General features: G+C 46.0%; 1 protein-coding gene and 1 long non-coding RNA gene across 11 annotated transcripts in view; one reads left to right on the top strand and one right to left on the bottom strand.

Moving 5' to 3' along the window:
* Window positions 1-20,884, top strand: part of DAB2IP (DAB2 interacting protein) — a 407,650-nt gene that overhangs the window by 138,080 nt on the left and 248,686 nt on the right. Inside the window, exon 1 of one of the 8 annotated variants that reach the window (XM_054007197.1) lies at window positions 17,110-17,420. The exons of the other annotated variants lie outside the window; for them this stretch is intronic. Coding sequence (XP_053863172.1) covers window positions 17,300-17,420 — 121 coding nt within the window. The 5' untranslated portion in view covers window positions 17,110-17,299. Of the gene's footprint in view, window positions 1-17,109; window positions 17,421-20,884 lie in introns of those variants that run through there. 8 annotated transcript variants of the gene reach the window in all.
* LOC128825110 (uncharacterized) lies at window positions 1,276-15,513 on the bottom strand. 3 transcript variants are annotated; one of them, XR_008442608.1, is made up of 3 exons: window positions 15,294-15,513; window positions 2,424-2,510; window positions 1,276-1,598 (listed from the first exon to the last, which is right to left on the bottom strand). It is a non-coding gene; the product is annotated as an uncharacterized LOC128825110 (long non-coding RNA). The 3 variants fall into 3 exon arrangements; XR_008442609.1 differs by lacking the exon at window positions 15,294-15,513 and adding an exon at window positions 5,396-5,545; XR_008442607.1 differs by lacking the exon at window positions 15,294-15,513 and adding an exon at window positions 4,306-5,114.

Here is a 20,884-nt window from a genome sequence, read left to right as displayed (position 1 = left end):
CTTTTGAAGAGCCGGGCTCCTCAGGCACCGCACGAAAGCCGCCTCAGGCTGCGGCGGCGGCGTGAAGCTCCGGTGCCGAGGCTTCAGGCTTTCAGTTGCCTGCCTCGTTTATGGCACCGTTCGGCACCGAGACGAACACGGTGCCGACATTTCCAGCCTTGCCTGACCCTGTGCGGGCTGATGTTGTCCCCCCGGCACCTACTGTGGCACAGGCTGACAGGGAGATCAAAGGAAAAACCCCTGCTCAGAGGAATGTTCCCTCAGGGCAACTTCCTCCTCCGCAGCTTTCACCTCATGCAGGAGCCTCACCTTTTCAATTCACTCAGACAGCAGATCTATTGGTCTCACCTATTCTGCAGTCTCCCCTGATAAATGCCTGTTTTTCTCCAATGCTGGACTCAGGATCAGAACAACCTTCCTCCAGTGAGGAGGAAACTGATCCACAGGCAGTTTTTTCTCCATATCAAGACTCCCAGACCCAGATCAACAGGGATTACAAAAAAACTACCTCAGCCTGTCCTCAGTATCCTGCCCCATGGGGAGTGAACCCTTGGTTGGCAACACCTATGCCCTACCCACCACCTTGGCAATGTTGGGCACCATGGGCATCATACCCCCGAGAACACATGCGCTACGGCACTTCGACCAGGCGCAACACCGGTTTAGCACTGCCTCGTGACGGACCTGCCAGTGACATAAGATACCAGGCAGCACCGTCACACTCTCAGGAGCAACTGAGTCCTGCTCCTATTCCAGCAGAGTCCGACGTAACGCCTGAGGAAGCCTTACTTCCCCTTCCTCCAACCCCGTCGGATGACTATGCCAAATTCCAAGACCTCTTTAAAAGAGCTGCAGGTGACTTGAAAATTAACTTAGAGGAAGTCACTGAACAACGGCATGAACTAACAGACATTTTGCAGCCCTCTTCTTCCTCTCTAGAGTGGCATTACCAATCAACATAGCCATTTTAGAACCCGCTAAATCCATCTGGCAGAATCCAGCCACTAGCCTACCTACCTGTAAACAAGTGGACAGGAAGTACTTCATTCCTTCAAAGGGCTCTGAATTCCTTTTTACCCATCCGGCGCCAAACTCATTGGTAGTGGACGCAGCAAACCAGAGGGCCAAACAACAGTACGCCCGCTCCACCCCAGCCAACAAGGACAGTAAACGCCTGGACCTCTTCGGCCATAAAGTATATGCATCCTCGACGCTACAATTTCGCATAGCTAATTATACCGCAGTCCTTGCAAAATATGACCACAAAAACTATAATAAATTCATGGATTTTATTGATCACATCCCAGAACAGAAGAAACAACAATTCACAGCTCTGGTTTCCGAGGGACAAACCATATCACGCACCGCTCTCCAAGCGGCCCTCGATGTAGCTAACACTGCAGCAAGGTTGACTGCCACAGCAGTGGTCACGCGACGGGGCTCATGGCTCTCTTCCTCCTTCTTCCCTCGAGAGGTCCAGAGCACCATTGAAGATCTTCCCTTTGACGGGGAAAAACTTTTTGCCTCCACCACAAACAACATGCTGCATTCGATGAAGGATGCAAGAGCAACCCTCCGGTCCCTAGGCCTCCAGCCACCTGCGACCAGAAGACGACAATATAGATATCAACCTTATCACCGACCACGCTACCCCACATTTTCACAACACTCCTATAGACCACAGGAACAACAACAGCAACAACAACGCCAAAGACCAAGATTCCAGCGTCGTCATCCTAATTCTACAGGGGCGCTGCAACCCCCTCCAACTAATAGGCAGATTTGAAGCATTGGTCGAGGGTTTAAAAAACAGCGTTCCCACTTCAGCCGGCACACCTATCTTTGGACACCGCCTACGACCATTCTCTTATCAATGGCAGAAAATTACATCCGACAAATGGGTCATAGAGGTAGTTACAATTGGATACGTCATCCCCTTCCTCACCCACCCTCCCCGTCCCTCTTCAGGGACCCATCTCACGAGCAACTACTCTTCCAAGAAGTGCAGCATCTCCTTCAACTGGGAGCAGTAGAAACTGTGCCAGAACGACACAGAGGGAAGGGTTTTTACTCCCATTATTTCTTAACAGAGAAGAAAAATGGGGGATGGCGACCAATCCTCGACCTCAGGCGGCTCAACAAATTAGTCAAAAAGCAAAAGTTTCAAGATGGTCACTCTCACCACTATAATCCCAGCGCTGGAGCAGGGCGACTGGTTTTCAGCCCTCGACCTACAGAATGCCTATTTTCATGTGACTTTACACCCGTCCCACAGACTATTCCTACGCTTTACTCTCGGCTCCATACATTTCCAATGCAGGGTTCTCCCTTTTGGACTGTCCACGGCCCCCCGTGTTTTTTCCAAGATCCTAGCCGTAGTTACAGCCTACCTCAGAAAACAAGGGGTCGTAATATTTCCTTACCTAGACGATTGCCTCCTCAAAGCTTCAACGTTCGACGAAGCTCTCCGATCCATACGGCTTACCATCGATTGTTTCCTATCTTTAGGCCTGCAAGTAAACAAAAACAAATCCACATTATACCCCCACCCAACATCTGGAGTTCATAGGGGCATACCTCGACTCCCGGACGGGGTTGGCATCTCTCCCACCAGCCCGCTTCAATTCTATAAGTCAACTAGCCACAAGGATTCGCAACAGTCCCCAGGTGACTGTCCAGGACTGCCTACAAATACTAGGTCACATGGCCTCGTGCACCTCCGTCGTTCAAAATGCACGTCTATATATGAGGCGCTTCCAAGCGTGGTTGGCCACGGTGTACAGACCGAATGTGCACCCTCTAAACAAGACTCTCTCCATACCTGCCCGAGTCAAAGATTCTCTACAGTGGTGGACAATTCACTCCAACCTCTGCTCTGGAGTCCCCTTTCTTCAGCAGGCTCCATCCCTCATACTGACGACCGATGCATCTCTGACAGGATGGGGTGCACACATGTCTCACCACACAGCCCAGGGGCTTTGGTCTTCAACCGAGACCTCTCTCCATATAAATGTCCTAGAACTTCGAGCCATTCGCAATGCGTGCCGTCAATTCCTACCATTGATCAAGAACCAACACGTATGCATAATGACAGACAATATTGCATGCATGTTCTACCTGAACAGGCAGGGGGGAGCTCGATCCCAGTCTCTGTGCACAGAGGCTATGAAACTCTGGAACTGGTGCATTGCGAACAACATCCGGGTATCAGCAGCCTACCTTCCTGGAGTGATGAATACCACAGCAGACGAACTAAGCAGACGTTTCCCGTGGGATCACGAATGGGAATTAAACGAGCACACCATTCGCAACATATTTCGCATTTGGGGCTACCCAGCAATAGACCTCTTTGCAACTGCAAAAAACAAGAAATGTCCCAATTTTTGCTCCAGAGCAGGGCTAGGCAAACATTCCCTGGGAGACGCATTCATGATCCCATGGCACCAAAACTTACTGTATGCGTTTCCCCCGATACCAGTTCTGAACAGGGTCCTGATAAAAATACGAACAGATGGCGCCAAGGTGATCCTAATTGCCCCATCATGGCCCAGACAGCCCTGGTTTCCGTTTCTCACCAAAATGTCCATTCGACCACCAATCCCCTTGCCTCTCATTCCGAACCTCCTATCACAACAACACGGCCGTTTTCTCCACCTCAACTTATCCATGCTCCACCTCAAAGCATGGTTCCTACATGGTTCTCCCAAAATGAACTAGATTGTTCTGAACAAGTTCAAAGAGTGCTCCTGCATAGCAGAACACAATCTACTCGCACCACCTATCTATGTAAGTGGAAACGATTCACACACTGGTGTTCAACTAAACAACTTAGTCCCACGTCAGCACCTCTTCAGCTCATACTTGACTACCTATTGGACCTTAAGCAATCCGGCCTTTCTTCCAGTTCCATCAGGGTCCATTTAGCTGCTATTACAACTTTTCATGACAAAATTGATGGTACTTCCGTATTTGCTCATCCTATCACCAAGCGCTTCCTCAAGGGACTCCAAACCCTATACCCAGACATAAAACCACCCACCACCCCGTGGGACCTTCATCTAGTTCTCTCTTGCCTAACCCAACAACCATTTGAACCCCTAGCCACGTGTTCCCTTTTACACCTTTCGATGAAAACAGCATTTTTAGTAGCAATTACCTCCGCCAGGCGGGCAGGAGAAATAGCAGCTCTTATGGCAGACCCACCATATACAATATTTTTCAAAGACAAGGTTACCCTCAGGTTACACCCCAATTTTCTTCCTAAAGTACACTCCTCGTTCCACATTAATAAGCCGATTCACTTACCAACCTTTTTCCCGAAGCCACATGCGAACTCGTTCGAAGCCTCAATGCATATACTAGACGTACGCAGGGCCTTGTCCTTCTATTTGGATAGAACCAAACCTTTTAGAAATTCTTCCAGACTTTTTGTTTCCATCGCGGAGCATTCCAGAGGTACACCTATTTCTACCCAGAGACTTTTGAACTGGATTTCTCAGTGCATCCGGTTGTGCTATCAGATGAAGAAAGTTACACCTCCAGACGGCATCAGAACACACTCCACTAGATCTATGGCTGCCTCTGTAGCATTCTTACGCAAAGTTCCCCTGGCTGATATCTGTAAAGCAGCTACCTGGTCCTCTGAGCACACATTTGTTAAACACTATGCCCTTACTCAAGGCCCTCTATCTGATATATGTTTGGGCAGGGCTGTACTATCAACGGCGTTCCTATCAGATCCGAAGTCCCTACCTCCTTAAGATACACGGCTTTTAAGTCACCTAGAGTGGAGCACCCACAGGGACATCTCTCGAAGAAGAAGAGGTTACTCACCCTGTGCAGTAACTGACGTTCTTCGAGATGAGTGTCCCTGTGGGTGCTCCACTACCCACCCTCCTCCCCTCTACTTCGGAGTTGGGGTAGCCTCCGTTGTAGAGAAGGAACTGAGGAGATTGGCCACGCATGTGCACTATTATCCTAGACTCACTGCGGGGGGCAGCCTCTGCGCATGTGTGGCCAGTACGAGTACTGCTACGAAAAGTCTCTGAGTGAAGGCGCAGGGACGCACCAACACCTAGAGTGGAGCACCCACAGGGACGCTCATCTCGAAGAACGTCAGTTACTGCACAGGGTGAGTAACCTCCTCTTCCTCACACATCCTTTCTCTCGGTTCTGAATATTTGCTATTCCTTCCAAAAAAGGGCAGTCCTGGCAGCTCAGTCTCACTGCTGTGTTTGGTCTGGTTTGAGCCTAAGAACCGCTGTGCCCGGGAGTCTTGTTCCAATGCTTGTTATTGGGCGTTGCATGATGAAATAAGTGACAGTGCATCTTGCAGGCATAAAGGAATCTATTCAGATACAATAACTGACCCAACCCCGACACGAAATGTACAAACCTTGTGCCAAACCTTGTTTGACGATAGGCTTCTTGTGAAATCTGGAACTAGGCGCCTTTCAGCTGCTTCTGAGTTTCATTGTGTATGGTTCAGAGGTCTCTGGAAGGAAGTACAGGTGTGTATCCAGCTGACCAAACCTTTTGATCTTTTCCTTTTGTTAACTTTGTCAGGTTTTGTCCTGGCCATTGAGAAACTTTCAATGACTCAGTTATAAATGAAAATTTTCATAAATTTGAACACTTGTTTAGGTAGGAACAAAAGCACTTTCTTCCCTCCACCCCCCCCCCCTTTTTTTTTTTTCCCCTCTTAACCCCCTTCTCTCACCTAGTGGAAAAGTGGTGGGTGAGAAAGCAAGAAAGTTTGGCTTATTTGATTTTTTTTTTTCACTGAAATTAAAACAAAATTTTTAATCACAAAACAAAAATATTTGATTAAACCAAAATTTGCTTTGATTGATATTTTTGTTTTGGCGACAAAGGATTTTTCCATCAAAAGACATATTTCAGTGGAAAAATGTTGATCATTTCTAGGCCCCATATGAAGGACATCTGGGCTGATAGTCTCAAAAAGGCTGGGAAAGTTTCCTTTGTTGTCCTATTTCTTCCCATAGTTGTAAATAATGTATTTCTGAGCAGCACCATTACAAGAGTGAGGAAGTAAGTTGTCTCTGAATAACCCAGGCAACTTTCTTTGGTCTCTTGTTCAGAGTCTCTGGAGTATCAGTCTTTTGCATCAGTAGCAAGCAATATATTTGGTGTATATTACATAGTTTCTTTTGTGCTGAGTGAAAAGTAGGGTTGGTATCCTGTATTAGAAGGAATTCTTTATGCCTGGATCCTTCTGCTTAGAGACCGTCTGTTTTTAGTATGTTAGCTAGTCACCCTTGTCAATAGCAATGTTCGCTCATCTGGGCTGGGGAATGAGAGAGAGTTTCAGTGAATACATTTAAGTTGGCTATAAATGGAGTGCACTGCAAACCTCTTGGCTCTAATTGCAGAGGTCACAACGGGCTCCTGCTTTAATTTTGTCATGGAGAAGGAAACGGCAGATACCTGGAAGCCCAAAGCTATAGGTTTCCCATTAGCCATTCAAAGGATCATGGTTTTATTTTACTAATAACTTCTTGGTAGAGAATGATTAGACTTAAATAAAATCCTAGAGCAGCCACTTGTGGAAACCAAAAGGGAAATTTGCACACACAACAAATCTGCAGACTTTCCACTTTGAATCTATTTTTTTTTTTTTTTTTTGGTTTTTAATTTTTTTTTTTTTTTTTTTTTTTTTTGCAATATTACAAAACTGTTTTCTCTGCAGTAGGATATTTTCTATGGGAGTTTGCTTCAGACCGGAGGTTTATTGTTCTTTGCTTCTGGCAAGAGCTCTACATGCAGGGCCGGCTTTAACTTTTTTGCTGCCCCAAGCAGCAAAAAAAAGCGCCGCCCCCCCCCCCCCCCCGAGCGCCGCACACCCAGCGCCACACCGCCAGAACCCCCCCCCCCCCGGAGTGCCGACCCCCCCCCCCCAGAGCGCCGCGCTGCCGGAGCCGCCTCCCCCCCCCCCCCCCAAGCGCTGCCGGAAACCCCCCCCCAGCACCGCGGCCGCGCCGCGCCCCTCCCCCCCCCCCCCCGCTGAGCGCCGCACCGCCGGAGCGCCTCTCCCCCGCCCCCCGCGGAATGCCGTGCCGCGCTCCCCCCGCCGCCCCTTACCAGGTGCCGCCCCAAGCATGTGCTTGGGTGCCTGGAGCCGGCCCTGTCTACATGAGAAATAAAAACTTCTTGAACTAAGTTCTACAGTAAGACATTGCACATGTTTCCAGTTTCATGAAGGTCTATTGGAGTCAAACACACAGATCTTAGGATAGAAATTTTATTAGTGTCAGTAATGGTCAGAATACAAACCACGTTATCTGAGTCTAGCTTCATATGGTGTTAGAAATGCATAGTTAAATCACTCTAGATTTCAATTTTATCATTTAATCCACATCTCTCCTGGCTGGAGTCAGAAGTTGGCCCAAACAGGTTGTTCTTTTGCTCTATTGTTTTATTGGGAAATAGTCAGGAAATGTGTCCCTGTTTCGAGGTCAGCCTCCGTTTCTCTCCAATTCTGTGGCAGGCACAGAGTTTATTAGGTTGCCAAGGAAATATCTCTGGTTGGGTATTCAGACATGCTGACTCTCCTCCATGTTACTGTAACCTGTCTGGTTACTGAGTGGCACTTCCTATGTGGATCGTTGTGGTGGTTTTTATCATGCAGTGAATAACAAGTTTGTCAACTCTTATGTTTACCTGTCACGTTCACTTTATTGGAACCAGTATGTCACATTGATTGAACTCCTTGCTTGGGAAGGAAGTCTGTGAAATACAGAAAACAAAAAGTTGTGTTTACAAAATTAACTTTCTGATGGAGGGGCAAATTGTCTGCTGGTGAGATCAGGCAGTTTGGGCATCCAGACTCCTGGGTTCCACCTGCAGTCCTGCTGCTTGCTTTTCTTTGTGGAACATTGAACAACTCATTTAGCCACATCTTTCAAATGTTTGGAGTCGAGGAGGGGGACTGTGGGTGATGAACGTTTCTGAAAATTAGGCCACTATTCCTTACATGGCTAAAGGTGGATGCAGGTGTCTAAATTTAGGCAACAGAGTTTAAAAATATTGGAGTTGTAACCTGTCTGGAGAATGGGAAAGATGTTGTGAAGCTTAATTAATGTTAAAAAATCTCTTTTGAGGTCTTTGGACGAAAGACACTCTGCAAGTGCTTGGCGTCATAATGATTTTTCATTATGAAAGGATTGTCTGGAGAAGAAGGCTCTAGACTGGGTCGCAGAAGATCTGGGCTCCTGTCGTGACCTTGGCCAAGTCACTTTGTTTCTGAATATTTCACCTGTAAAATGGGGATAATAATTCCTGGCTCCCACCAGGGACTTGTCTGGTTTAGATCGATTGTAAGCTCTTCAGGGCAGGGACTATCTATCTGTGTGTACACAGCATAGCGTGACCTTGATCTTGTTCAAGGCCTTTAGGTGCTACCACGCTAATAATAAATAAATAATGATAAAACCCATATAATGAGCATCAACGTACAGAACAGCACTGCAGGTGTTGTGGTTGAAATCTTGCTAGCAATAGCCCCAGTGATTAAATGATAAGCAATAAATGCTATATCTAAATTTCAAGTCAAGGATTCCATTTTTCATTTCCTTTTCTAAACCCTCGGGCAGTATTGCCGTGCAGCTGTTGACTGGCTGCCATGTTCCACCCCAGAGGTGACTGCATTTCAGTGGTGTGTATGTATGGCCTGTAAAGTTTTGGGGGTGTGTGTGGTTTTTGTTTGTTTGTTCTAGAGCTCATCAGAAAATGAGCTCATCCATAAAACATTTAAAAAAAAATGTTTTTTCTCTCGGTTTGTGGTGTGGAAACTTTCCTTTTCATTTTTTTCCAACAATATAAAATCTGAAAAACTGGATGGGGTTAGGAGGTTGGTTGAACAACAAGAACATTTTGAAAGACATTATATTTTTCTGCAAAAATCTTTGATGGACTAGATTGTTTCAGCATCTAATCGATCAACTCTATTCAGTCCCCATCAGGGTGAAAGGCCCTACAATGCTGTAAGTGTAAGTCGCACCTGCTGTTTTAGTATATTATGGTTCTAGCCCATCTGTGACATTGGACACATTTTGCAGAACAGCCCTAATTACTTCCTCAGCATTTGGCTTAATATTCTGATTTAATTAGCGAGTGTGTTCTGAGATGGGAGAGGGCACAAGGAATTAGTCTGACAAGGCTTCTCTTCTTATGTTGTTAAATTTTCCTCTTGAAGCATGGATGTGGGTGGGTGAGAGCCCACCATGCAAGCCCAGCAGGCGAACTCTTCATGTGGGAATGCCCTGGGACATAGGTGTAGACAACTGGAGATGGGAGCACAGATGCTAAAGTTCAGGGATTGTATTAGTAAAGGAAACACTGAGAGCATTTCCCACCAACATAGCATGGTGTAGACACTGCGTTAAGTTGATGATGTAAATTACATCGCTCAGGGGGGTGGTTTTTCACACCACTGAGCAATGTAACTTAAGAGGTAGTGTAGACGAGGCCTAAGGTTGGAACAGAAGCTCATTTGATCACACTCTATTTAACTGGACAAATATAGCCATGGTACAAAACTACTCATTAAAGCATTACTTTTTAAAAACAGGAATAAAAAGAATGACTTACAAATCTGAAAAAGTTCCAGCTGCTGATCTTTGTCTTGGGTTTCTTGAAATAAATTCTTCTGCAACATCTGTAAGTAATCAGTTTTGTCTATGGGTACATATAAAGTCCTATACCTATTGAGCTGTGATTGTCCACACTGGGGATCAAGGCCATTGTTTAATGTGGTGTAGAGTAGTGGCTCTCACCTTTCCAGACTACTGTACCCCTTCCAAAAGTCGGGGGTATGCCAGACAGATCAAAGTTACACCTCACTTAAAAACTATTTGCTTACAAAATCAGACCTAAAAATACAAAAATGTCACAGCACGCAATTTTGAAAAATTGCTAACTTTCTCATTTTTACTATATAATTGGAATAGAAATATTGTAGGTACATTTCAATGTATAGTATGTAGAACAGGATAAACAAGTCCATTGTCTGTATGAAATTTTAGTTTGTACGGACTTTGCTAGTGTGTGTTATCTAGATGAGTTGATGTACCCCCTGGAAGACCTCTGGGTACCCCAGGGGTACACGTACCCCAGGTTGAGAACCACTGGTGTAGACCCCTGAAAGTGTTCTCGCTTACAACATTGGTTGCCGATATGACCAAATCATTTTTATTAACTTTTACCACTTCAGGAAACAGCTGATGTTCAGTCTGGCTGAATGAACTGAGACTTCTGAATTGACTTCAGTGATCTTTCTGTAAGCTGACAGTTGGCTTGCAACAGATGAAGCTGAATAATCCTGGTTGAAATTGAAACCATACACCTGAAGCACATTTCTGTTATGCTTAGAGTTATGAGAGTTTCAAGATTTTGAATAATTTTGTGGTCTTTCTGTTTAAATCTTTATTGAATACTGGACATTGTAAAAACCAGTGACATCAAAGTAGAGGTACTTATAATATTCCTTTGCTGAATTTGGGTAGCTGGGTTCTATTTCCCTATTTGCATTTTCTTGGAACGTCTCTCTTCCCTGGAAGCCCAGACCTTCTGACTATATCCAGCACTGAATTTTTCTGGCAGATTTGCTTCCAGAATAAATTGTAGCTTTCATCTGATCAGATGGACTGAAGTACATTGTTACTTTCATACAAGATTGGCCTTCTCTGGTTGAAATGCCTGAGCCTTGCAGAGTTTTGGACAGATTGTTTACCATGTTTAGGACTTTCAGCCTAGTTCAGTACAAAAGAGGTAGTTCAACTCTTCCATTTGAGCTGCTATTCCACCAATGAGAGTTCTCATTTCAGGATCTTTGGTTGCATCCTTTGGTGTCTCCCAAGTTGCATGTGGTGAAAGGGAGTTTCAGAAATTGAAGCAAATGCTTCTGCAGAGAGAGACGTAGATGCCTGGTACTGTACCGACCGCTTCATGTTTTATGTCCTGAAATATAACCTTTTGTTTGTTTGTTTACCAAATGATAAAATTAAATAGCATTTCTAAGAGCGTCCTAGCACACCAAATTCAAAGCATGCCCAGAGCAGTGAGTATATGTAGCTCATAGTTTCTGTTGTTAGTCTGGTTGCTACACTGTCAAGTTAGTGGTACCATCATAATATTCTCCATGACAATTGCTGATGCTCAAATTTAGACATGATACATCTTTAATTAGTGAGTTGGTAGCCCCTGCTGATGTACAGGCTACACTGGATAGTATAATGAACATTCATGTCATCATCCACATACTGCAGGCATAACACCACTTTCTCTTTGTTGAAGAAGTGTGTTGTTTCATCTACCAAAATTGCACACCACTTTCCAGAAATGTACTCAGAAATCTTCCTCGCCGTTTTAAGAGCCATTATCTCATTTTGAATAACTGGATGTGTAAATTTGTCATGACTCATTTTCATCCACTCTGAAATCAGGATCATATTCTGCCTCCAAACAAAGCAGTTGAATAAAGTTGCAGTGAACCTCTCCACTTCAGGATGTATTTTCAGCTTGTTCAGATTAATGGTCTTGCAGTCCAAGACCCTGTCTGGCAAGATACTTATACATTACTAGTGTTTTCATTAGGAATTGCCCGTTTTCTTCTTTCTGCTGAATGTACTGAAAACTTAGATCTGGTCTACACCTAAAACTCAGGTTGACCCAGCTATATTGCTCAGGTCTGTGAAAAATTTCATGCTCTATGTGACAGTGAAGTTGACCTAACCCTCACTGTAGACGCAGCTAGGTCAATGGAAGAATTCCTCCATTGACCCATTTACCACCTTTAGGAAAGGTGAGTTTACTACAGTGATGGAAAAACCACTTTTGTCACTGTAGTAAGCATCTACACTACAGAGGTGTAGCTGCAGCACTGCAGCGGTGTCTCTGGAGCGTTTGTAGTATAGACACCCTTAGTCTTCGTATGTCACCAACGTTCTCAGTGACCTTTTGAAGAATATCTGCTGCTTCATGGTGAAATGAAGAAACCTCAATTTGGTGCCTCAAATTTGTCTCCAGCCTTTTTCCGATTAGAGAATCCAGGCTGAGTGGAAGCTTCATCTGGGTGCTTAGTCAAAAGTAGTTTTGTGCCTAAAAGTTATAGAAGGGTAGAAACCAAGTTTACTGTCACTAGCTTGAGAATAACTGGGCCATTGAAAAGAATCAAACGAGGAGGAGCAAAAAAAGGCCTTGTTTTCCAAAGTTACACCCAAGGAAAGACGTGCGGCCTGGTGGTTGAGGCGTCTCAGAAATGCTGTTGTAGGCAATGGCTGAGAGAGCTCAGTACTACAGCCAGCAGAAGCTGATGCACTTGTTGAAAGAGTAGTTCCCTCATCTTTCATCAGCTGTGTTTTTACCTTTCATTTGAGCACATCGAAAATATACGCTCCGCTTTTGTATTTCGCTCCTTATGACTCACTTAGTGTTGCAGAATTAAAACATGCACACAATGCTCTGGCAAACTGAAACACTTACCTGGCCTCTTGGTTTTATATAGTTACTGTTTTCTTTCTAGGACAATCTAGAATGTGGTAAAATGAAGAAAGGGAACAGCCTGCTCCTGATCTGTTGATTACACCGGAAAAACAGTTGCTTTGATTTTTATATGTAACCTCCTGGGTTCTTTTCTCACCCATAAGGAAAAGACTACAAAGAGATGACAGTTGGAGAGCCTTTGACGCTCCCATCCCCCCCCAAACATGATGGTTCTGCCAAAGAATCACGGGCTTCATGATGTCTGGCCTTCCCCATCCTTTTGTGTTTTTTAAACTGGGGCAGTGGGAGGACGAAAGAAAAGACCACCCAATCAGAAGGCTGTGGGAATCGGCCCTAGAGGAGTGTTAGCTAGCCGACCCTATCCCTGATCTCCGAGAAAGGGACTCAGAAGTCTTTGTGCATGCTGGTGAGGCCGAGCAGGATAAGTAGAGCCCTGCAAATGCGTGGGTATCCGCTTTGTATCCGTGGTCCATTTCGGTGGATAACCGCATGGATGGGGATACAAACGTATCCATGCAGGGTTCTGACAGCAAGAGCTGGGCAGGCAGCTGTGGAGAACTGCGGCATGGATCCTTCTCCTGCCCTGGACGGGGGAACTGAGGGGCAGGGATACTGGGCAGGGGGCTTCTTCTAATTGCCTCCCTCACCCCTGTTTTTTTGGTCCATGAAAGCATGATTAATGCTACTGCGGCAGTGTAATAGCACAAGATGCTGAGGCTGAGGTAGGCAGTGTATCTATGTTTTAATGAGCCTTGGCCTCTAGATCATTGGTTCCACATGGATTGTAACATCACTGAAACTTATCTCGATCTCGCAACTCTGTACTGTCCAAGGAAAAATTATTTGTGGGTCTCAGTTCAGTTCCTGGTTGACAGGTGTAAACATAAAAAATAGACTTCACCACAGTTAGTACTAATTTCCTTTTTATAGGGAGTCTAAGAACGGACTGGGCATGAAATCTGAAGTACTCTCGTATCCTTGCCTATAAGGATCCCTCCAATCATGGTTGAGGCACAGTGGCACGGCATGCAGAAGGAAGGAGGAGAGTGCCTTTCCATAGAAACAAAGACAGTTGAGAAGGATGATGGTTCTCCCCTGAAGCCCTGTGGGAAAGCAAGAAGGCTAACTGCTGAGGCTGTCTGGGGAGAATAGATTCTGGAGAACAGTGATTATTTTCCAGGCATAAATGAGTAGGCGAATGATAAAACAAAACTACAGCCACTGGAGATGGGTGTCTGCCAGCTGCCATGGACATAAGTCTCTCTGTACTGGTAGAACCCTCAGGCAACTGCACGCTGCTCTTGCTCTCAGAGCAAACAAACCAATCTTTGTGCCTCTCTGCTTCCATCACAGAACTGACTTTGGTGCCAAACCAACATTTCTGCAGATCCTGTAAGTTTTTTGCAAAGGAGTGAAATAAATCTTGATTTTTAAAGCTGTACAGAAAATACAACAGGTCTGAATGGCAAATCTCATACACTGCTGAGGCCTAGGCAAATACGGATGGCCAAATTCTGCTCTAAATTTCATCAGTGTAAACCCAGTCCAGAGTTGTATGTGATAGCAGGATGCTACCGTTTGGTGGCAGTTCAGTGGTCTCCGTGCCATGAGTTGGATCTCAGCCCAGTGGACAGGTCTCCCTATCACAAAAATCAGCACCATATTTGGCCCCAGTTGTCCCCCCATAAGGAGCTTGAGCTTGTCTCTCCTGGAGGTGGTCCCTTCAGGTCTGGTTGAGGCACCTTGGCAGAGCTCTGGGCAGAAAGCTTGCATTCCCACTACCTATGCTATTTTGGGATAAGTATTAAAAAAAAAAAAAAAAAAAAAAAAAAAAAAAATTTCCAGGCTGTTATCTGGCTGCTTTTGCAAGCACTAGATTCCTTCACACAAACGAGCGCTTGTGTCAGGACACGGCTTTCAAAAGGGGGGAAAAGAAATAGCTCTGGAATAATTGGAAATGTCCAAACCAGTCTGTTTCCTCCCAGCTGGGTCATTCATTTTGTTACCTGCTGCTCTGTAGCCATCTGTACTTAATGCCTTCAAAACCTTTATTGAAGTGAGTGAGACAGACAGAGGCAGGCTGGCTAAACTTTAATAAAACTCCCAGGCTATTTATGCTCTTATTATGAGACTCCCTTCTCTTGTCAGGATAGTTTATCGCCCCTTATTAACTCTTCCTGTTTTATGGTCACCTGCATGAACATCACAGTAGGTACTGGGGGTGGGGGAAGAGATGGGGAAAAAAATAAATACAGAACAGATGCTTAAGTGCACATGAATGGATGCAGAACCATCAACACACACCACCTGATCACTTCCACCTGTTCATAGAGGTTAGCAAGATCACCAAGTATCTCTCCTTCACTCTATCCCAGGTGGATCAAAGATGTGTCAGCTGGTTCTGGTTAAACAAGAACAAAGTTGCTGAACCTTACCCTTTTGGACCCTCTGAATTTGGGTAAACTTTTTAAAATACTTTCTCACTTTAAATGTTCATTTCTATCTATGCCTTCTGATTTTGGGGGATGCCAGAGGCATAAATGAGATATGAGAGAGGCTGTTCTCGTGGCATTTTTAGCTTGACCAAAACCTAGGTCCCACTAATCCTACTGGAGGGTCTCTTATGAAGCTTCCTGCTCACCATCTAGAGACCTGAACATTCAGCTACTGCTCTGAACCGAATCGCCAAACTGAGCCTGCAAATAGTTTGAGATTTCCCCATTGCTAAATTAAATATGTACCGATCTCTCCTTTAAATTGAAAACACAAACCTGTCCAAGAGGAGTCCAAGTTCTTCTGGAAAATGTTTTAATAGTTTGTTTGCCATTCAGATGGGTAAAAACAAACCGTTTCACTCCTGGGTAACATGAGATGGGTAGAAATAAAGTAATTGTAGCCTTTTTCTTTTTTTCCTGATCGGCTGTGTGAATTTGGTCAGCGATGGTGCAAGTGGGTGGAAGCCAGGCAGTGGAATGTTGCTCTGTTATTGCATCTTGCAGAGGGGGGAGAGATTAGAGTCATCTGTTGTCCAGCTGTGATCTTGCCTACTTGACCTAAACTTGTCATTGCCAGGTTGATTGGTTCATTCCAGCACCAGTCTAAAAGTTAGTGTAGAATTCCTTAGGTATGGCCTCAAAACCAGGCCTGGACTTCAGCAAAGACTAAGCTGTGCTGTTTGTCAGGGACTGGACTGAAGGGCCTTTCTAAACAGAGAATAAAATATGTCTCCACTGCTTGGTATTTAGATAAGATGGATGTAACCTATGTAAAATCCAAATGCCCAGCCTAATCAGGGAAGTTTTGCAAATGCTGGAAATAGGTGGGCAGGTGGTGGTGGCTGAGACCATCTGGGGTGGAATTAAAGATTTTTTTGTTTTCTTTAAGGGAATGTAGTGCTAGAGAAAGGTGGTGAATCAAGAGCCCTGCAGAGTGGCAGCTGCTGCCTATGACCAGAACAGGTATGGCACAAGTAGGGCAAGCTTCCACGCTTTCCCAGAGATGGCCAACTCCTGGCCAAGGTGGCTTTGTCCCCCTACCTTTTTGCTCCCTGATCTCCTCGCTGACATTGGCAATAGGTACATTTGGTGAAAGAGATTGGTTAATTTAAGCAAAACCAGCCACAGCACAGGCAGGCCCTCTGCAAACGTCACTAGCCAGTAGCCGGTCCCCCAGTCAGATTTTCCGGCTTTTCCAGGAGCTTGGAGTGCAAATGCAGGTTTCCATAGAAGAAAGGGCTAGTGTATGAATTCCTTGGCCTCCAGCGATTCCATCCTTAAATCCTCCCTGCCACTCTCCTCTCAGAGTATTTCCAGGCCTGCAGCTGCAGGGGCTTCTCTGGGTGCCAGGATGAGGGGTTCTGAATAACACACCTCTTAGCTGAGCTTTTTAAACTGGAGACTTGGGACTCCATCCAGTTGGCCTCCCCCCCCCCCCGCTTTGGTTTACAGTGTTAATTCTGCCCATTCAAATGTAATTTTTGAGCTATATGAGCCAGAGGCAGAATCCCATGTGCTGCCGGAACCTGAATGGTAACTAGATCTCTTTCTTTAACTCATGGGACATGCTATAATTTAGTTTAAATGTTGAAAGGAAAAGGGCCTCCCGGGGAGTCCGGTGCTCTGCTCGCTCGAGTTCTAATTAAAGTGATCCCCTCTCGAGTTTCACTTTGTTTTCTGGGGCTTTCACTCCATGATGATTAACATGTGTCCCATGGCAAGGAACTCATTACACCCTTCCCCAATCTCCTCTTTCATAAAGCCCTAGGAACCTTCTGTTGCAGATCCTGCTGGCTGAAGCTTCACCCTCAGAAAGATGTAGTGGCCAGAGGCAGGTACAAGCTTGATTAGCACTCTGGGCTGTGCAGCCATCCCCTAGCAGGAAGCTCTGCTTTTTCCAGGGTGGTTCAGTCAGATGTTGCTGTCCAGTGAAGATGATCCAGTCCAGGATTTCTTCCAGCCTTTTCTTCATATTTCAAGAGCCCAGGCCAACTCTGGCTTCCTATTCCAACTCCAACAGGCTTATCTTTTTGGGGACCGGAATTGTTAGCACAGTGTATCTTGCCTGCTGAGAGTTCTGCCTCTGCTCAGACATGTGCTCCGTGCTGGGGTTGGGGTTTTTTTAATTTTAAATGTCAAACTTGAAGAGCTCCTTTTCTTTTTCTCCCCCCTTCTACTCTATAGATCTGGCCTCCTGTTAATTAGACGCTGGAAGTGTTGCTGCTTTGACGGGAGGGGGGAGTGAGTGAGAGTGCGTGCGTCTGTGTGAAATAGATACAAAAATGTCAGTGAACAGCAGGAAAAGTTCTGGGAGACCATCTTACTACTATCGACTGCTCCGGAGGTCGCGACTTCAGAGACAGCGAAGCAGATCCCGGAGCCGGAACAGGCCACTTAGCAGGGGTAATTGCAACCAAAATTCCATTTAATTGAAAGTGCAAAGACCTATGTTGTATTGCTTAACAGGCAAGTCTATTACTATAGATGATAAAGACCAGTGTAAATGCTCCTTAGTGTACCTGTGCGCTGCAGAGTTTATAGTGAACTTTAGAAAGAATCTGTTGATTGTTCAATGCTGTGCTCAGGTAAGGGGGAGAGCATTGTTTAGAGGTGGTATGGATCTGGGAGTCAGGACACTTGAGTTCTACTCCCTACTTTGATGTTAAAATGCTGTGTGACTTCCATCAGGCAAGTCCCTTTGACTCTTGTCCTCAGTTTCCTTACCTTTAAAATGAGGGCAAGAGTACTTTCCAAGCACACTAGGATGTTTTGAGGCCTAATTGATGTTTGTAAAGCACTTCGATATCCTTAAATGAAAGATGCTATCGAAGTCCAAAGGACTGTTATAATTTGCAGCTCTTCATCAGCTGGGCCCCTGGAGGGTCTAAAAAATTGTAACTGGATATAAGGGGTTGTGCTTCCAAGCCGCTAGTGAAAGGCAGTGAGGCTTGTGTGTTCATAAAATCACACAGTAACAGAATGCATTTGTCCTGTGCAGCAGGAGCGGGGACCGTGGAGCGATGTTTCTTTTGGACGTACTCATTCATGCCGTCCATTCATTCCACTCCAGGCAGCTACTGACCCAGTTACATTTTTTAAAAATAAGCTGCTCTGGCTTTTCTCTTGTGAGGTGAAACAAATGTTTATTGCTGCTCATGCTGAAAGTTAAAGCACTCGGAGAAGTGACTCTGTTCTGTTTTAGTGTCTTGGTCATTTTGCAGTTGAAATATCTTTCCGTAAAATGGGGGAGGAGGGTTGTGTGGCTGCCTTCCCAACGCCATTTCTTAAAAAGAAGGGTAATTTTTGTTGTGTGAGTAAGAGGATATGTCAGAAGCCAGCCTCCTAGGGCCAGATCCTGCTCTCTAGGACACTGGTATGAATCCAAACCAATCCTGGCTTCATTGGCATTAGCCCAGATTTACACCTGCATACCTGAGAGCAGAATCTGGCCCCAAAAGCTCTAGCTAGTTTGCAATGTTGTCTTTCTTCACTGACTACACACTATGCTCTGTAGGGAGGCTCATTTCAGTGTTTTGAATAATCACTTGGGAAATATTAAGGAAGCTAAATCAGTCCCTGAGTTTCAGCTTTTCCGATAAGCAGACAGTGTATTTCTCTTTCCACTGTGTTTCTGTTTTGCCTGGCAGGGAAGAGTGTTTGCACGCTCACCGGCATGTGGCAGTTCCTTGTTCCTTTATTTGTGTCTCATTCACAACCAAAATGTTTTCCTGTCACTTGAGCTGCTGTGACAAATGAGACGTGTTCATTGATGTAACTAATCCCAGTATGGACTTACCACCATCGCAAGTGTTGGAGCCAGACTGAACTATTTACTGGGGACTTGTAAACAGATTGGGTTGAAGTGGGATGATAGCTTCAGATGGGACAGGGTTAGCTCTTTTCTATAGCACTGTTCATCTGTAGCTCTCAGAGCACATTTCAAAGGTGAGTAAGAATTCTCCTCACCACACGCAGAAACCATGGCACAGAGAGGTGCAGTGACTAGTCCCATGTCACACACACTAAGTCAGTGCCGGAGTGGAGACTAGAACTCAGAACCTGTGACTCTCCCAGTCCAATGTCCTATACACTGGTCTGGGATGGGTAACAGAAGTACTAGAATACTATGGGACAGACTGCTTTCTTGAGATTTCTGGCCTATTTGGTGGACTTTATGATGATGAACAGGCAACTTCATGAAGGGGGGAGTTCCAGGCTAGCTTTGCCGGACATAAAAATTAGGATGAGGTGCTGAGGGTTCAGATGCTCGCCATTAGCTGGTATGAATAGATGCAGCTGCACCATAAGATTTTCAATAGATGGTTCATCAGTTCCTTTGATTTCTCATTTTATAAGGTTCAGGGTTGTAGTCAAATTGTGCTGGCTCTCAGTGGTCTTGGCCACCCGAATTCCCACAGGTCTCTGAAGGAAGACAATGGGTGGGTGACAATGTGGTTTTCTATAGCAGCTGTCGTACAAACTGTGCTTGAACTTTAGAGTTCAATAACTTATAAAGGCAGCTGGGGAGAGCAAGTTTCACCTTCCCTCGCACTGAGCTGCAGTGATGCTGAGTATCTCGTGCTGCAGCGAGTCACCCCTGGTGGAAGGTATCCTCAGGGGTGGTAGGTTGTCATAGGTTCATTAGCGCTGTCATCCCAGTACGAGAAGGAGCTAGCTCCAGTAGCCTGCACAGTCAGCTGTGGCGTGTGTGCTGTGCAGAAAGCTTGTGCTTTACCATCTGCATCGCCCACAGACTTTTGTTGTCTCTCTAGATGCCTTAGAGGCATCGTGGCTGTAGCAAGTAGCTGGGTCGGCAGTGGCACATGCACCGGGGGTTTCAGGGTGCATCCGGGGAGTCCTTCGGTGGGGCAGGGGTTGGTTTTGCGTTTGGACAGGAAACAGTGGGGATCAGCCAGCTGTTACATGTTCCCCAGGAAGGGGGAGTTCTCTGCTGGTACCAGATTCCCACCTTTCCAGCCTGAGACACACACCGTTGTCCACTTTGCTCCACTCCTGGTGCTGGTGCTGGCGCTGGGCGGGCATAGGTGCTGCCACCTGCTGCCAGTTAGCTTCTTATTTCTAAAAAGCTGTAATGAGCGTGTGGGAGCAGGACCGCCTTCCACCCACGCACTTCAGAGCAACGGGTCTCTTGAAATGAAGAAAAGTTTGTATTTGTTTCCCACTTCCCCCCACTAGCTCTCCCTGTAACGCCAGCCCTTTATGCCTCTCCCTCTGCCTTCCTTCCTGATGAGCCGCACCGCTGGGCCCTGGGGCATGGCTGCTGCCTGCCTGCCAGCCATATGTGTGGAGTCCAGCCCGCCATGGAGCTGAACTTCTGAAGCCTAGTGAGGCTGTGGTGTGGGAGCAGTGCAAGCTGTGGTGTGGGTTGGAGCTCTTGCAGCTGAAAGAAGGTGTCGGGCACTGGCTGGTGAGGCTGAGATATTAGAAGGTTGTGGAGAACTGAGCCTCTTATAGGGGTGGAGAGAGAGAGAGACCCCAGCACTCCCCCCACCCAAATGCTCAGCTGTGCTGTATCTCAGAAAGACTACAGGGACGGAGTTTGCATTTTCTAAGCGTGAGAAATATGGGGGGGGGGACTTCTTAGTGACTAGGAAGGCAGGACCCAGTGCAGCATGGGCTCTTGTACTGGCAAAGCAGGGTTGGCAGCTGTTTGCAAAGGCAGCCAGCTTTCAGTCATCCCAGCCAGATGATGATGTGTGAGAGCAGGTGATCTCTTGCAGCTTCCAGCAGGGATGGGGCTGGTAGCAACTTCAGCAAAGGATGCTGCTGCTGGCCCTGTGTAAGCAGGGCTGGCACCTCTAGATTCTGGGAAGGGCAACCCCATGCCAAGGCTGGGACGGTCAGGG

This window comes from Malaclemys terrapin, chromosome 17, assembly GCF_027887155.1.
Source record: "Malaclemys terrapin pileata isolate rMalTer1 chromosome 17, rMalTer1.hap1, whole genome shotgun sequence".
Lineage (NCBI taxonomy): Eukaryota > Metazoa > Chordata > Testudines > Emydidae > Malaclemys > Malaclemys terrapin.
Note: the sequence above shows the minus strand (reverse complement) of the source record. Positions and strands in the feature narration are given on the sequence as shown.